This window comes from Orycteropus afer, unplaced genomic scaffold, assembly GCF_000298275.1.
Source record: "Orycteropus afer afer isolate SDZICR_OR568_19922 unplaced genomic scaffold, OryAfe1.0 scaffold00010, whole genome shotgun sequence".
NCBI lineage: Eukaryota > Metazoa > Chordata > Mammalia > Tubulidentata > Orycteropodidae > Orycteropus > Orycteropus afer.
This window is the reverse complement of record NW_006921597.1, coordinates 13,493,066-13,506,027: the sequence shown is the minus strand read 5'-3', so window position 1 is coordinate 13,506,027 and position 12,962 is coordinate 13,493,066. Positions and strand designations below refer to the sequence as shown.

The following is a 12,962-nucleotide window of genomic DNA, read 5'->3' as shown; positions in this document are numbered from 1 at the left end:
ATATATATATATATGTATATTATGAATGTTTATACGTATGTCTTAGATGTTCACAATACATGGGAAAATGACACATACCAACTTCAGGATAGTGGTTACCTCAGGGAGAGAATGAGAAGGATGGGAACAGGGAGGTAGGGCTTTAATTGTATTATGTGACCATATGTATGTCCCTTAAAAAAAAAAAAAAACACACAACAGGGACAAGATCTAAAAGAAATACTGCAAAAGCTAATATCTGAAGGATGAATATTTTAAATATTATTCTGTATAATTTTATATGTTTAAAATGTTTAAGATAGTGCTACTGTAAAATGAAATCCTAAAATCTTATCAGTGATTATGTATAGCAATGATAATACCCTGCAGTTGTCTCATTGTCAACCTAGGAAAAGTATCAACCTTCCTAAAATTAGGTAATATGTACTATTGTTGTTGTTGTTGTTAATTGCCATTGAGTCGGCCCCGACTCATAGTGACCCCTCCTTGGGTTTCCAAGGCAGTATCACTACGAAAGTAGGATTGCCCAACCTTCCTTCTGAGGAGTGGCTGGTGGGTTTGAACCGCCAGCCTTCTGGTTAGCAGTCAAGTGCCTTAGGCACTATGCTACCAGAGCTCCCATATGTACTGTTAGTCCACAGTAAATATGGACTAATAGAAAAGGTAAACTTTTAGAAAGTTTAGAAATAGAAAAAGGTAAACTGTTAGGGAAGGTAGACTTCATTCCTGTCCTGGTACAATTAAGTTTCTCAGATAATGTAATTATTGGACATACATAATACAGGAAAAATTGAGATCCTAGAGTAGCCTATTCCCTAACCAAACCTCTAAGGAGGTGGTGGCACGATAGTTAAACTCTCAGCTGCTAACTGTAAGTTCAGTGTTTGAACCTACCAGCAGCTCCATGGGAGAAAAGTCATGCACAGCTGTAAAGATGTGCCTTGGAAACCCAGTGGGACAGTCCTCCTCTGTCTGTAGGGTCGCAGTGAGTCTGAATCAACTCGACAGCACACAACAACGAAACCCCTATTTGCAGTGGTTCTGTGCCCTCCATCCCAGAGAAGTATGAACTGTCTTTCAGTAGTTCCTTGATTACTTATGGGCCAGAAAGTTGCAGAGATTCTCTTAGACTGTTTTAGTATGATCCTTAGTTTTCATCTGCATGACAGGAGTAACTCCATTTCAAACATGGATTTGTCAGCAAGGGAGGAGAGTTGGGATGTAGTTGAAAAGATTTTAATTTGATTCCATTGTTTTTTCTTTAATATTTTAATGATAATTACCTTTCAAAGTCAAATTTGCAAAAAATAATTCATCTTAATGCTTACCATCCCAGAGCACACATGATTTAAAGTGTAAACTATGTTATTTCTTATGTTATGGTAAACTAGGCTTTTTTTCATGTGGGAAAACAATCCCTTATTTTCCTTATGTAAATGAGCATCTTAATTACCTCTTTAGGAACAAAAGAATTTTTTTAAAAAAATTTTATTGTGATTTGGATGAAAGTTTACAGAGCAAACTCATTTTCCATATAGCATTTCATACACATTTTGTTTCATGACATTGACTGCATTTCCCCACAGTATAACAGCTTTCTTCCCATTTCCTCCACGTGGTTACTTCTCTGTGTCCTTCCCTCCCATGTACTCCTGTGCCACCCACCCCCCTTGCCCAAGCAAACACTGCCCTTCTGTTCTCCCACGATTGATCAATTGATCGCTCCAAGGAATGTGTCTATCTGATGTAAATGAGGAACAAAAGAATTTGATTTGAAGGTATGATGTAAAAAAAAGAAAAAAGAAATCATGACCATTTCACTCCTTAACTATATTGAACTTTTCTATAACATTAGAGTACCAAACCAAACTCACTGCCATGAAGTCAGTTCTGACTCATAGCGACCTCTCTTTGGGTTTCCAAGGCAGTATCACTACGGAAGTAGATTGCCCAACCTTCCTTTCAAGGGGTGGCTGGTGGGTTTGAACTGCCAACCTTCTGGTTAGTAGTTGAATGCCTTAGGCACTATGCCACTAGAGCTCCTTAACATTAGAGTAATGACTGCTATAAGGTTCAAACTAGCAGGATCCAGCAACTGTTAATGTAGCTAGACTTGTTGAGCACTTTACCCTTGTATTTGGGTGCTTCATGGAAATTAACATGATAAAATAAGAAGGTATTCAGTTATTTTCATTCTATTCTAGAATATTTATTTTTTGCTGCAAAAATTACTGATCATCAAAAGTTAACATATTAAAGTATTTCTTTCCTGAGAGAAAACCAATATTGAATTATACTGATAATGTCTCTATTTGTTCAATAAATTGTCAGATAAAATAATATAACTTGAATGCTCACAGAAACTTTTTAAACTTGCTTTTACATAAACAGCCTTCATTTTAGCACAAATTAGTTCATTATTGGCTTTATCCTGCCCACATATTTCCTCATTTTGCTAAAATAGTTATGGAACAAAATTATTTAAGTTAATTTTCTCTTCCTTTACTCCCACCTTTTATGGCAGTTAGTCTTATATGAAAATGTTGATGCATTTACATTTACATAAAGGAAACAAATTAGGTCCTGATTCAGAACCTGTGTAAAGCAAGCCATGTCAGAATAAATAATCTACATACATGAAGTCAACTTCCTGGCCTTAATATGAGTGGTATTAAGATATTAAATAATGATGTATAATATCTGGTGCCTGTGGTCTTATAGGCATTTGAAAAATTAGTTCTTTCTCCTCTTTCTACCTTTCACACCTTCCTCCCATCTTTAAGAAGATAATGTCCCCTTTTGGCCAATGATGAGTATTCAAAAAGGCCAATGTAAGATGGCAGGGCAAATGTATTTGCTACATCATGATGTTCTGACTCTCAATTCAGTGTGAGTACTTTCACCTGCTGCTATTTTGTCCACTTCAGGAAACTTCTATGGAACTCCCAAGCCTCCAGCAGAGCCCAGCCCTTTCCAGCCAGATCCGGTTGATCAGGTCCTCTTTGATAATGAGTTTGACACAGAATCCCAAAGGAAACGAACTACGTCTGTCAGCAAGATGGAAAGAATGGACAGCTCTCTTCCTGAAGAGGAAGAAGACGAAGACAAGGAAGCTGTTAATGGCAGTGGAAATTCAGGTTTGTAAATAAATGGACAGCTTCTAACCAATCTTCTAGGATGACTTTCCCATGTCATTGAATTGGAAATAGTAAATTTTTTCTCCAAGAGTGTAGAGCACAGTGATAGGATTCTAAATTTGTGAAAAGATGTGTGTAGAGTAAAGTATACCTCTGTAGACCATCCTGTAAGCTGAAGTGAATTGTTAAAAGTAAGAATTTTGATAAATTACAAGCTATCATTAATTATAATATAATATGCCTTTACCCCACTGTCTGAAAGATGTATAAAAGATTCATTTTTGTTCCTGGGTAATGGGAGTCTTCTTGGACCAATCCCTATTTTGCAGGATATGAGGAAAATTTATATACTTTCAGATAATATAGTCATCAACCAAAACAAAGTACAGAGAGTTTAGCAATATCGCAATAAAAATTAACTGAGGTATTTGTTAGCAGTATTTTGAGTTTAAATTCTGAATCCACTCAAAGCAGGCTTCCAATTTAAAAGTTAAGTGCTTATATTTTTCATTAAATGCTAAACCAACAGAATTTCAATGGTGGAAGATTTCTGCTTTTGAGTGCCCCTAAATAATGTATTGGTTGCTTAGAAGGTTCTTATGCTTATAATTGAGAATATAAATAGGAAACCATAGAATCACAGCAAAACTAATTACAGTGATATTTATTGTAATAATTCCACTGAAAACACTAGAATATAAACTTCCTAAGTGTTGGAATTTTTGCTTGTTTTGTTCATTGTTGTATCTCTAGCATCAGAAACTATACCGGGGTCATAGTAGTAACTAAGTAATGTTTAATGGGTTGTTCTATAAATGAGTGAATTTGGTTGTATTCCCAAATTTGCAGACCCTATTACCATGTTATTTTCCCAAACATCCTGTTCTTTTCCTTTATCAGACTGAAAAGTCTGAGTAAGTAGATTTTAAGGAAGAAGTATAGTTTTCTAGCTCTTTTCTGTCATTTGTCACTGGATCTCTATCACAGTAATAATACAGGTACTTGTTGAACAGGTGAATGAATTAGGAGTTCTGTTTGTGAAGTCTTGGAACATTAAATATGACTGTACATAAATGAAACTACAAGAACATTCCAGATAAAAATAATACATTCTTTGATTTATTTAGACTATTGCCTCCTATTAACAATGATGATCTAATAATGATTGTATTTGAAATTATAGAAAAAGTGTGTTTAATTCAGTTATTTAGCAAATATTTACTGAGCACTTGCTAAGCTACTAGTGCTAGACAGGCATTGTTCTAGGTGCTGAAAATACATCAGGGAACAAAGATAAAGACCTCTGTCATGGAGCTTACTTTCTAATGGAAGAGACAGAAACTATCCAATCTAAATAAATAACACATGTATTATTTATTTGTAGGTTAGATGATGCTGAAGAGAAAAATAAACTAGAGGAGGAGGATAAGAAGTGGTGGTAGCCAAGGCAGGGGTGGTTTACAATTTTAGATACAGTGGCATGGAAGACCTCACTGAGAAGGGAATTCTGGAAAAACTGAGGGAGTAAGCCCAAAGTATCTGGGAGAAGAACCTTCTAGCTAAAAGGAACTGTGCATATAAGTACTCTGAGAGGGAAGCATGTCTGGAATGAGACAACAGCAGTAGAGCTAGCGTGGTTGGAGTTATGTTGGAAGGGAGTGGAGTGGCAAACAGTGGCGCCAGTCAGATGGTGATGTGGTGTACATATTCTAAAGGATCTTATAAGTCATTGGAAGGATTTTGTTTTTTATTCTGAGATAGGACACAATTACAGGATTTTGAGTAGAAGAGTAATATGTTTGAAAAGACTCATTCTGGCTATTGTATTCAAAATAGACAGTGGGAGGGCATGAGTATAATAAACAGTGTTGCCAGTTAGGAGACTATTGCTGTAATGTAAGTGAGAAATGGTGGTTTAGACAAGGTGAAATCATAAGAGATGGTAAGAAGTGACCTGAGCCACTATCATTTGCTGACAAATTAAATATGAGGTATGAGAGAGCGAAATCAAAGATTACGACAAAAGTTTTGAGCTGAGTATCTGCAAGAATGGAGTTACATCTGCTGAACTGCAGGAGGAACAGGTTTGAGTTGGGGGTTGGGAAGGGAAGAGTATTAGGAGCTCAGTGTGGATGTTTAAGTTTGAGATACCCATTAAATATCCAATAGGAAATGTGATGTTTGAAGTTAGTGCTAAAAGTGTGAGTTCTGATCTGTATATTTGAACACCATCAGCAAATAGTTTGTATAGCAATATACTGAATGAGATCTCCAAGAGAGTTAGTATAGAAAGAGAAGAAAAGAGGTCTAAGGACAAAACTCTGAGAAGGTACTCTCCCATTTAGAAATTGTGGAGACTGAGAAGAGCTAGCAAAATAGGAGTAACTCATTAGACTGCAGTAACCTGGAAGCCACTAAAAGAAAGCTTGTTAAGGAAAAGAGTGATCAACTATGTCAGATGCTGCTGACAGCTCAAATATGATGGAGACCGTGGTGGTTACGCTTGTGTGTCAACTTGGCTGGACCTGGTTGACTGGCTGAGCAGCTGAATTATTCCCCATGGTGAGATTGGTAATTAACTCCATGGTGTAATCTATTGGAGCAGCTAAGAAGCTGCTTTGGGTATGTGGCCTGCTTCCCATATATAAGAAACAGCTTTGGGAATGGTCTCTAGCTTATGGCATGCTTGAACCCTGCATGTAGCCAGGTCAGCGGCCTGCCATACTCTGCCAGCCTTGGGACTTTCAGTGGACTTGAATTAATGGCCTGCCGTATGGTTTGGTAACATCGGGCCTGTGCCATTTTATTTGTCGACCTTTGGCTTGTTAGCCTCAGGAGCCAGTAGCTTGCTGAGTGAAGAGATGCCTCTACTTCAGTGGGCTTGGGAGCAAGGGGCAGAGCTGAAGCCCAAGGTTGAGGGACTTTCACACAGCCCCTAGAGCCTGACACTTTGAACTCGGACTTCTAGCCTCCTGAACTTTAAGAGAATCTACTCCTGTTTGTTCAAGCCATCCCATTTGTGTTATATTCCTGTCAGAGTGGCAGTAGGTAACCAGAACAGGGACTGAAAATTATTACTGGATTTAGCAATGTGGAGGTCATTGATGACCTTGATAAGAATAATTTTATTGATGAGATGTTCAAAAAGCCTTTGTCAAAAAGGGCTCCAGAGAAAATTGGAAGGGTGAAAGTAGAGGTCCAAAACCAAGCCCAAACCCATTGCTATCATAATTCTGACTCCTAGTGACCTTACCTAGAACAGAGTAGAACTGTCCCAGAGTTTCCAAGAATGGAGTTTAGGGAAGCAAAAATTGTGTCATCTTTCTACCGTGGAGCGACTGGTGGGTTCAAACCACTGACATTTAGGTTAGCAGTCTTGTGCTTAACCACTGCACCACCAGTACTCCTTCCAGAAGTGGAGGTAGCAAGTATAAACTCTTTCAAGGAGGTTTGGTGTAAAGATGAGAGGAATGGGCTACTTGCTAGAGGGGAAGGAGAATTATTTTCTTTTTAGTGAATGGAGAAATAACACTTGTGTAGATAGAAATGATCTGCTATGTAGGGAAGCTTGATGATGCAGGAAAGAGAGTGAGAGAATCACTATAGGCAAGAGTGGATTGGGGTATGGTTTATAGTTGGAGGTAGCCTTGGCTAAGAGTACCAGCTGTTCTTCCATAGTATCAGAAGGTGGAGTAAATGGGCACAATTGCTATGTGGATGCAATGGTGAGAGTTTATTGAAGTTTCCTTCTGCTTGCTTGTTTTCTCAGAAATAGGCAGCAAGATCATCAAACAAGAAGAATAAGGATAAGGAAGTAGTAATAGAGGCTATGAGGAGAAGGAAGATATGAATAGTTACCTAGGAAAGTGTGAGTGAATCAACTGAGGAAATGTATTGTGATCACCACATATCATCAAATGCTCACTTGAGATTGTTGCTGCTGTTGTATGCTATCAAGTTGATCCTAACTCATGGTGACCCTATAGGGCAGAGGAATACTGCCCCACAGGGTTTCCTCGTCTGTAATCTTTATGGAAACTGATTGCCACATCTTTTTAGTGAACTTGAATTTAAAGTGAGACCAGTCAGCATTGTTTGTGTTCATTTGCATGGGTGCTGGCATGGAGTAAGTGGAGAGGAAGGTTTAAGCAGAGTTATGGTTTACCAACAAGGCAAGCATGATGAAGTGAAGTTAGGACAAGATAATTGTTCTGGTTACCTAGTGCTACTCTGACAAGAAATATACCACAAATGGGATGGCCTTAACAAACAGTTTATTCTTAGAATTTGGAGGCTTTAAGTCCCAGTTCAAAGTGCCAGGCTCTAGGGGCTGGGTGAAAGCCCCTCAACCTTGGGGTCCAGCTCTGCCTCCTGCTCCCAGCCCACTGGAGCAAGAGGCATTTCTTCACTCAGACAGCTGCTGGCTCCTGAGGCTGAGAAGCCCCAAGGTTGACAGGTAAAAAGGCACAGTCCTGATGTTACCAAACCACATGGCAGGCCATTAACTTAAGTCCATTTTAAGTTCCGAGGTCGGCAGAGCATGACAGGCTGTTCAACAAAGACATGGCTACATGCAGGGTCCAGGCGTGCCATAGGCTAGAGACCATTCCCAAAGCTCCTGCTTATATACGGGAAGCAGACCACATACCCAAAGGCAGCTACTCAGCTGCTCACAGTAGATTCCATCATGGAGTTGATTACCAGTCTCATCATGGGGAATACTACATCCAGCTGCCCAGTCACTCAACCAGACCTAGTCAAGTCGACACAAAAACTTAACTACCACAATAATGAAGGGTCTTTGCAGGATAATAATTATAATGGTTGATTAGGGAAAGCAGGACAAAGAGGTCAAGGCATGGGATGGGAAGATGAAGAACAGTGAAAGCTAGTAAGGTAGACAAAGGATGGTTGGAATTGAAGTACTATAGGAAATTATGTTTAATGATACCCAAGGCCTCTTCCAAGGTTCTCTGATTCTGAAGTATTGCCTGCAGTTTGGAGTTGTTAATATGATATTATGTAGCATCTAAGGCCTGTGTCAAATGTGCACTAGATAGCTTGGTATAGGAGATAAGGGCATTGATCATTTAGATTTGAATTTTGGCTTTGCTGTTGACTAGCTATGCAATCTTGGCTAAGTTAACCTCCCTGTGCCTTATCTTTCTCATCTGTAAAATAGGGATAATAAATGTAATATATCTTCACAGTGTTTTTATGAGGATTATATGAGTTTAATATCAGTAAACCTCTTAAAATTGAACCTGGCACCTGAAAAAAACAAAAAACAGACCCACTGCCATCAGATTAATTCTGACTCATAGTGATCCTTTAGGACAGAGCAGAATTGCCCCATAGGATTTCCAAGGCTATAAATCTTTACAGAAGCAGACTGCTACATCTTTCTTCCATAGAGTGGCTGGTGGGATTGAACCTCCAATCTTTTGGTTAACAGCCAAATGCTTTAAAAACTATGAAACCAGAGCTCTTTAGCACCTAAAAAGGACTGTTTAAATGCTGCTGCAGCTGCTGCTGTTGGTGGCGGGATTAGATACTGAATTGCTCCTAGTGCTTTTTCCTTCCTCCCCACACTGGTATCTGAGCTGCTGCACAGTGTTGATACCATCCAGCAAATGAATAAAATTCAGTATGTTTATTTTTCATTTCAAGGAATATAGATGAATGTATTTATAATAGACAATGACATTTACAATAAATATTTGGCGTTTTGTTTGAAGTGAAGGCAAGAGGGCTGTTTGAAGAGGAATGTAACTTTTCTGACTTTTCATGCTGTTCTGTTTTGAATAATAGCAGAAAGCAGAGAAAGGCATTCTGAATCATCTGACTGGATGAAGACCGTCCCAAGTTACAACCAAACAAATAGCTCCATGGACTTTAGAAATTACATGATGAGAGATGAGAATCTGGAACCACTGCCCAAAAACTGGGAAATGGCCTACACAGATGCGGGGATGATCTATTTTATTGAGTAAGCAAACGTTTGTATCTCTTCCAGCATGCCCTGTCACCAGGAGACATGTCTTAAAGTTGTTTTTACTTTGTTTTGGATGTATGTGTATTTCATAAGGCTTCCATTCTTTTTTCTTTCTTTACAGATATTTTTCATACAAGTTATAGTTAATTCTTAATCTGGTTATTTCTCTGGGTGCCATTTCACTGTTATTTGTCTTACATAGAGGAATAGTGTATTTGACCTCTGGTTTTGTGAAAGCACAGGTTGTTATCATCACTAATAATGAAAAATGTAAAGAATAAAGGGTTATTACTTTGGGATTTTTTTCCCCCTTTTTGTTAGATTGTCCAGCCTAAGGAGCATTTCAAGAACTACCATCATTTAGGGGGTAGGATATTTATTATTGGAGCTAAATACTTTCAGTCCAAGAGTTTGGGTTTTATGTATTCAGTCAATATAGTTAAATAATATGGGAGGAACATATCACTGATCCTCAGAGTGATTTGTACAATATAAAGTCACAAAAAGATAAAACTATTTTTGTGGAAAGCACTATTAACATATTATTTATAGAGATATTGAAGGCCACATGTATTAGACTAACCTAAAATTTTATGTTGTTTACACCAGAGAAGAATAATATGTAAATAATTCACTGGAAATCTCAGTATGAAAATTTTCTATGTTCTTATGCAGCGATAATATTAACATAGGTCTTTGTAGGCTTTGGCTATTAAGTTTTAGGTATAGTCCCTATGGACATTTATTTATCTTGGGAATATTGGGTAAAATCCTAGGAGATTGGCCACATCTGCTAATTTAGGAGTATAATTTTGACTCAGTGAAACCAGTGTTAAGCTTTTCTCAAGTAGGAATTTTGAGTTTGATTTATCAAGGTATTTCCATGATTTTTATTTTCTAACAGTCTGCTTGCCCCTAGCCATCTCTGGAGTCCTAATCTCTTTTATTTTGCTAAAACTCACTTAACTAGTTTAGTTTGGGAAGATTATCTGACAGTATGCATAACAGACTTTCTGGAAATATTTCAATTTCTCCCAGAGTGGTTTTCCATCTTTCAACTTGAAAAAAGTACTTACACTATATTCTACCAACCATTGTCATATTTACGGTAAAGTATGAGAAATGGCTGCATACCTCTATAAGTACTTCAGGGGTTAGAAAAGTTATAGATGATATGATTAATTCCCTGAAGTCATTAGCTTCATTACCTTAGAGTGGTTAAGGTAGAGATTAGTGAGATTATCTCACATTAAAGGCAACAAGGAAAGCTAATTTGTTCAAATAGTTATTTATATACTACTTTGGTAATAACTTTACTTTTATGTTTGTTTTGTTTTTGCTTTTCCATGATCTTTTCTTTCTTCAGTATCCTCATACTTTAGATATTTAACCTAACACGGCCTGTCTTCTCATGAACGTGATTATTTTGTTTTAGGATTAGTATCTATTGCTTGATGACCTGCCTGAAGCTAGCTGACCTATAATAATTAAATTCAACAGAAATTGTTCTTAAGAAGCATTTTTGGCTTACTTACATAAAACAGAGGGTGTTTAATTCTCTTTGTTTTACTTTTTTCTTTTCTATCAAATGTATGATGCATGCTGACAAAAACTTCATTTTGTAGAGTCAAGCTTAATTCTTCCCATTATTTTCAGTTACGTGTTGCAGAAGCAGCCACTTCAAAACTTTTTTTTTTTTTTTTTTGGAAGAAGCTTCTTTAAAATAATTCTTTGTAAGGGCAGAGGCACTGTCTGTTTGTTCATCTCTTAATCTCCAAGCCCCAGCATAGGCAGTGCATATGATTAAAAAAAAAAAAAAGTTGCCACGCAGTCGACTCCGATTCCTGGTAACCCCATGTGTTTCAGTGTAGAACTAACTGCTCCATAGGGTTTTCAAGGCTGTGACCTTTCAGAAGCAGATTGCCAGGACATTTTTCCCAGGTGCCTCTGTGTGGGTTCAAACCACCAATTTTTTCAGTTAATAGTTAAATGCTTAACCTTTTGCACCACCCAGGGACTTCCTTAGGAGCTCTGGTGGTGTAGTGCCTAAGGCACTTGATTGCTAACCAAATGGCTGGCGGTTCGAGCCCACCAGCCACTCCTTGGAAGGAAGGTTGGGCAGTCTACTTCTGTAGTGATACTGCCTCAGAAACCCAAGGAGGGGTCGCTATGACTCAGGTTTGACTCAACAGCACATAATAACGACAACAGGGACTTCCTTTACACATCTTTGGCACTGAATAAATATGGTGGTTTTCTTTTCCTTTCGTTTTTGAGGGACACATGAAGGAATCCAGTAAACAAACAAATGAGGGTTTTAATGCAGGTTTTTCAGTGAGATAATGCATTGTATGTGGCTATGTGCCCACCCCTTGAAACATTTTTGACTGCTTACTTAAATAAGTGTCTGTTATTCTGTACTTGGCATTTTATCCCTTCTTTTGAGTCTTCATTCTAAAATTAGTGCCTCTTTGAGCATTACCTTTACTCTATGGCAGAACTGAGAACAATAAGATGATTGAATCTGAGGTATACAAAGGGAGCCTGTAGGAGATAAATGTTCAGATGTCACATACCTTTTTAGTCACTTTTAATCTTTGCCTTTGAAATACTTTTTACTGTTTCTAATTGAGATCTTTATTCTACAGCCACAATACCAAGACAACCACCTGGTTGGATCCCCGCCTTTGTAAGAAAGCCAAAGCCCCTGAAGACTGTGAAGATGGAGGTAGAAATTCAGAACTTTCTGTACTATACGTATTCTCTTAATCCCTTCTTGCTGTTCTTGCTTAGACAGTGAGTTTCTAAATCCAAACAAACCATAATGTGCATATGCACATAAACAGTCAGTGGATATCATAATCAACTAACTATGGGAACTAAGCCTTTGCATCTAATTTATAAGAGAGATTTCATTTCTCTCCTTCTGCATATTGTTGTTGTTGTTGTTAGGTGCCATCGAGTTGACCGTGACTCATAGCCCTTGGGTTTCCGAGGCAGTATCACTATGGAAGTAGGATTGCCCAACCTTCCTTCCGAGGAGTGGCCGGTGGGTTTGAACCGCCAGCCTTCTGGTTAGCAGTCAAGTGCTTTAGCCATTATGCTACCAGAGCTCTGCATATTATCTAATTAAATTCTTTTTTTAATTATTATTTTTAAAAACCCATCTTAATAAAAATAAATTTAGCCATTCTTTGATACATGTTCTAAAGAAAAACTTTAAAAATTCCAAATGTTTTAATACATGAGGCACATTTTTAATCAAGGGGTAGCCTCATGCCTGTTGAACCTTCAAAATATATATTTATTATACTCTAGGATAGAGATGCAGTATCTGTAACTAATTTTTGGCGATTTAGTGCATCAGTAGAAAATTAATGAATGTCTCTAATATACGCACACATAAAAAAAATTGCTGCTTTGTGGAAAAGAATTATTCTCTAAGGACCATCAGGTTCTGTTTAATATTATAGTCTTACAAATAAGTATAGAAAATTTTTTGCTACACTTTCTTCAACGTAGGCACAGATTAATGAAAACTTGCATTTGTTTTTAGTCACTCATCAATCATTTTGGTAAGAAAAACTGGCTTAGAATGAGTTTTAAGATAGACATTCTTTTTTTATTTTAATTGTGATTTGGGAGAAAGTTTACAGAGCAAATTCACTTTCCATACAGCAGTTCACATACACTTTGTCTCATGACATTGACTACAGTTTACCACAATGCAACAGCTCCCCTCCCACTTCCTCCTGATAGTTAACCAGGTCCATCCCTCTGGTAGCATAGTGGCTAAGACACTTGCCTGCTAACTAGACGGCTGGCGGTTC

General features: G+C 37.7%; 1 protein-coding gene across 1 annotated transcript in view; it reads left to right on the top strand.

The window, feature by feature from the left end:
- Positions 1 to 12,962, top strand: part of MAGI3 (membrane associated guanylate kinase, WW and PDZ domain containing 3) — a 417,822-nt gene that overhangs the window by 288,376 nt on the left and 116,484 nt on the right. The window contains exons 4-6 of the mRNA XM_007949070.1: positions 2,928 to 3,137; positions 8,952 to 9,126; positions 11,781 to 11,860. Coding sequence (XP_007947261.1) covers positions 2,928 to 3,137; positions 8,952 to 9,126; positions 11,781 to 11,860 — 465 coding nt within the window. The remainder of the gene's footprint in view (positions 1 to 2,927; positions 3,138 to 8,951; positions 9,127 to 11,780; positions 11,861 to 12,962) is intronic.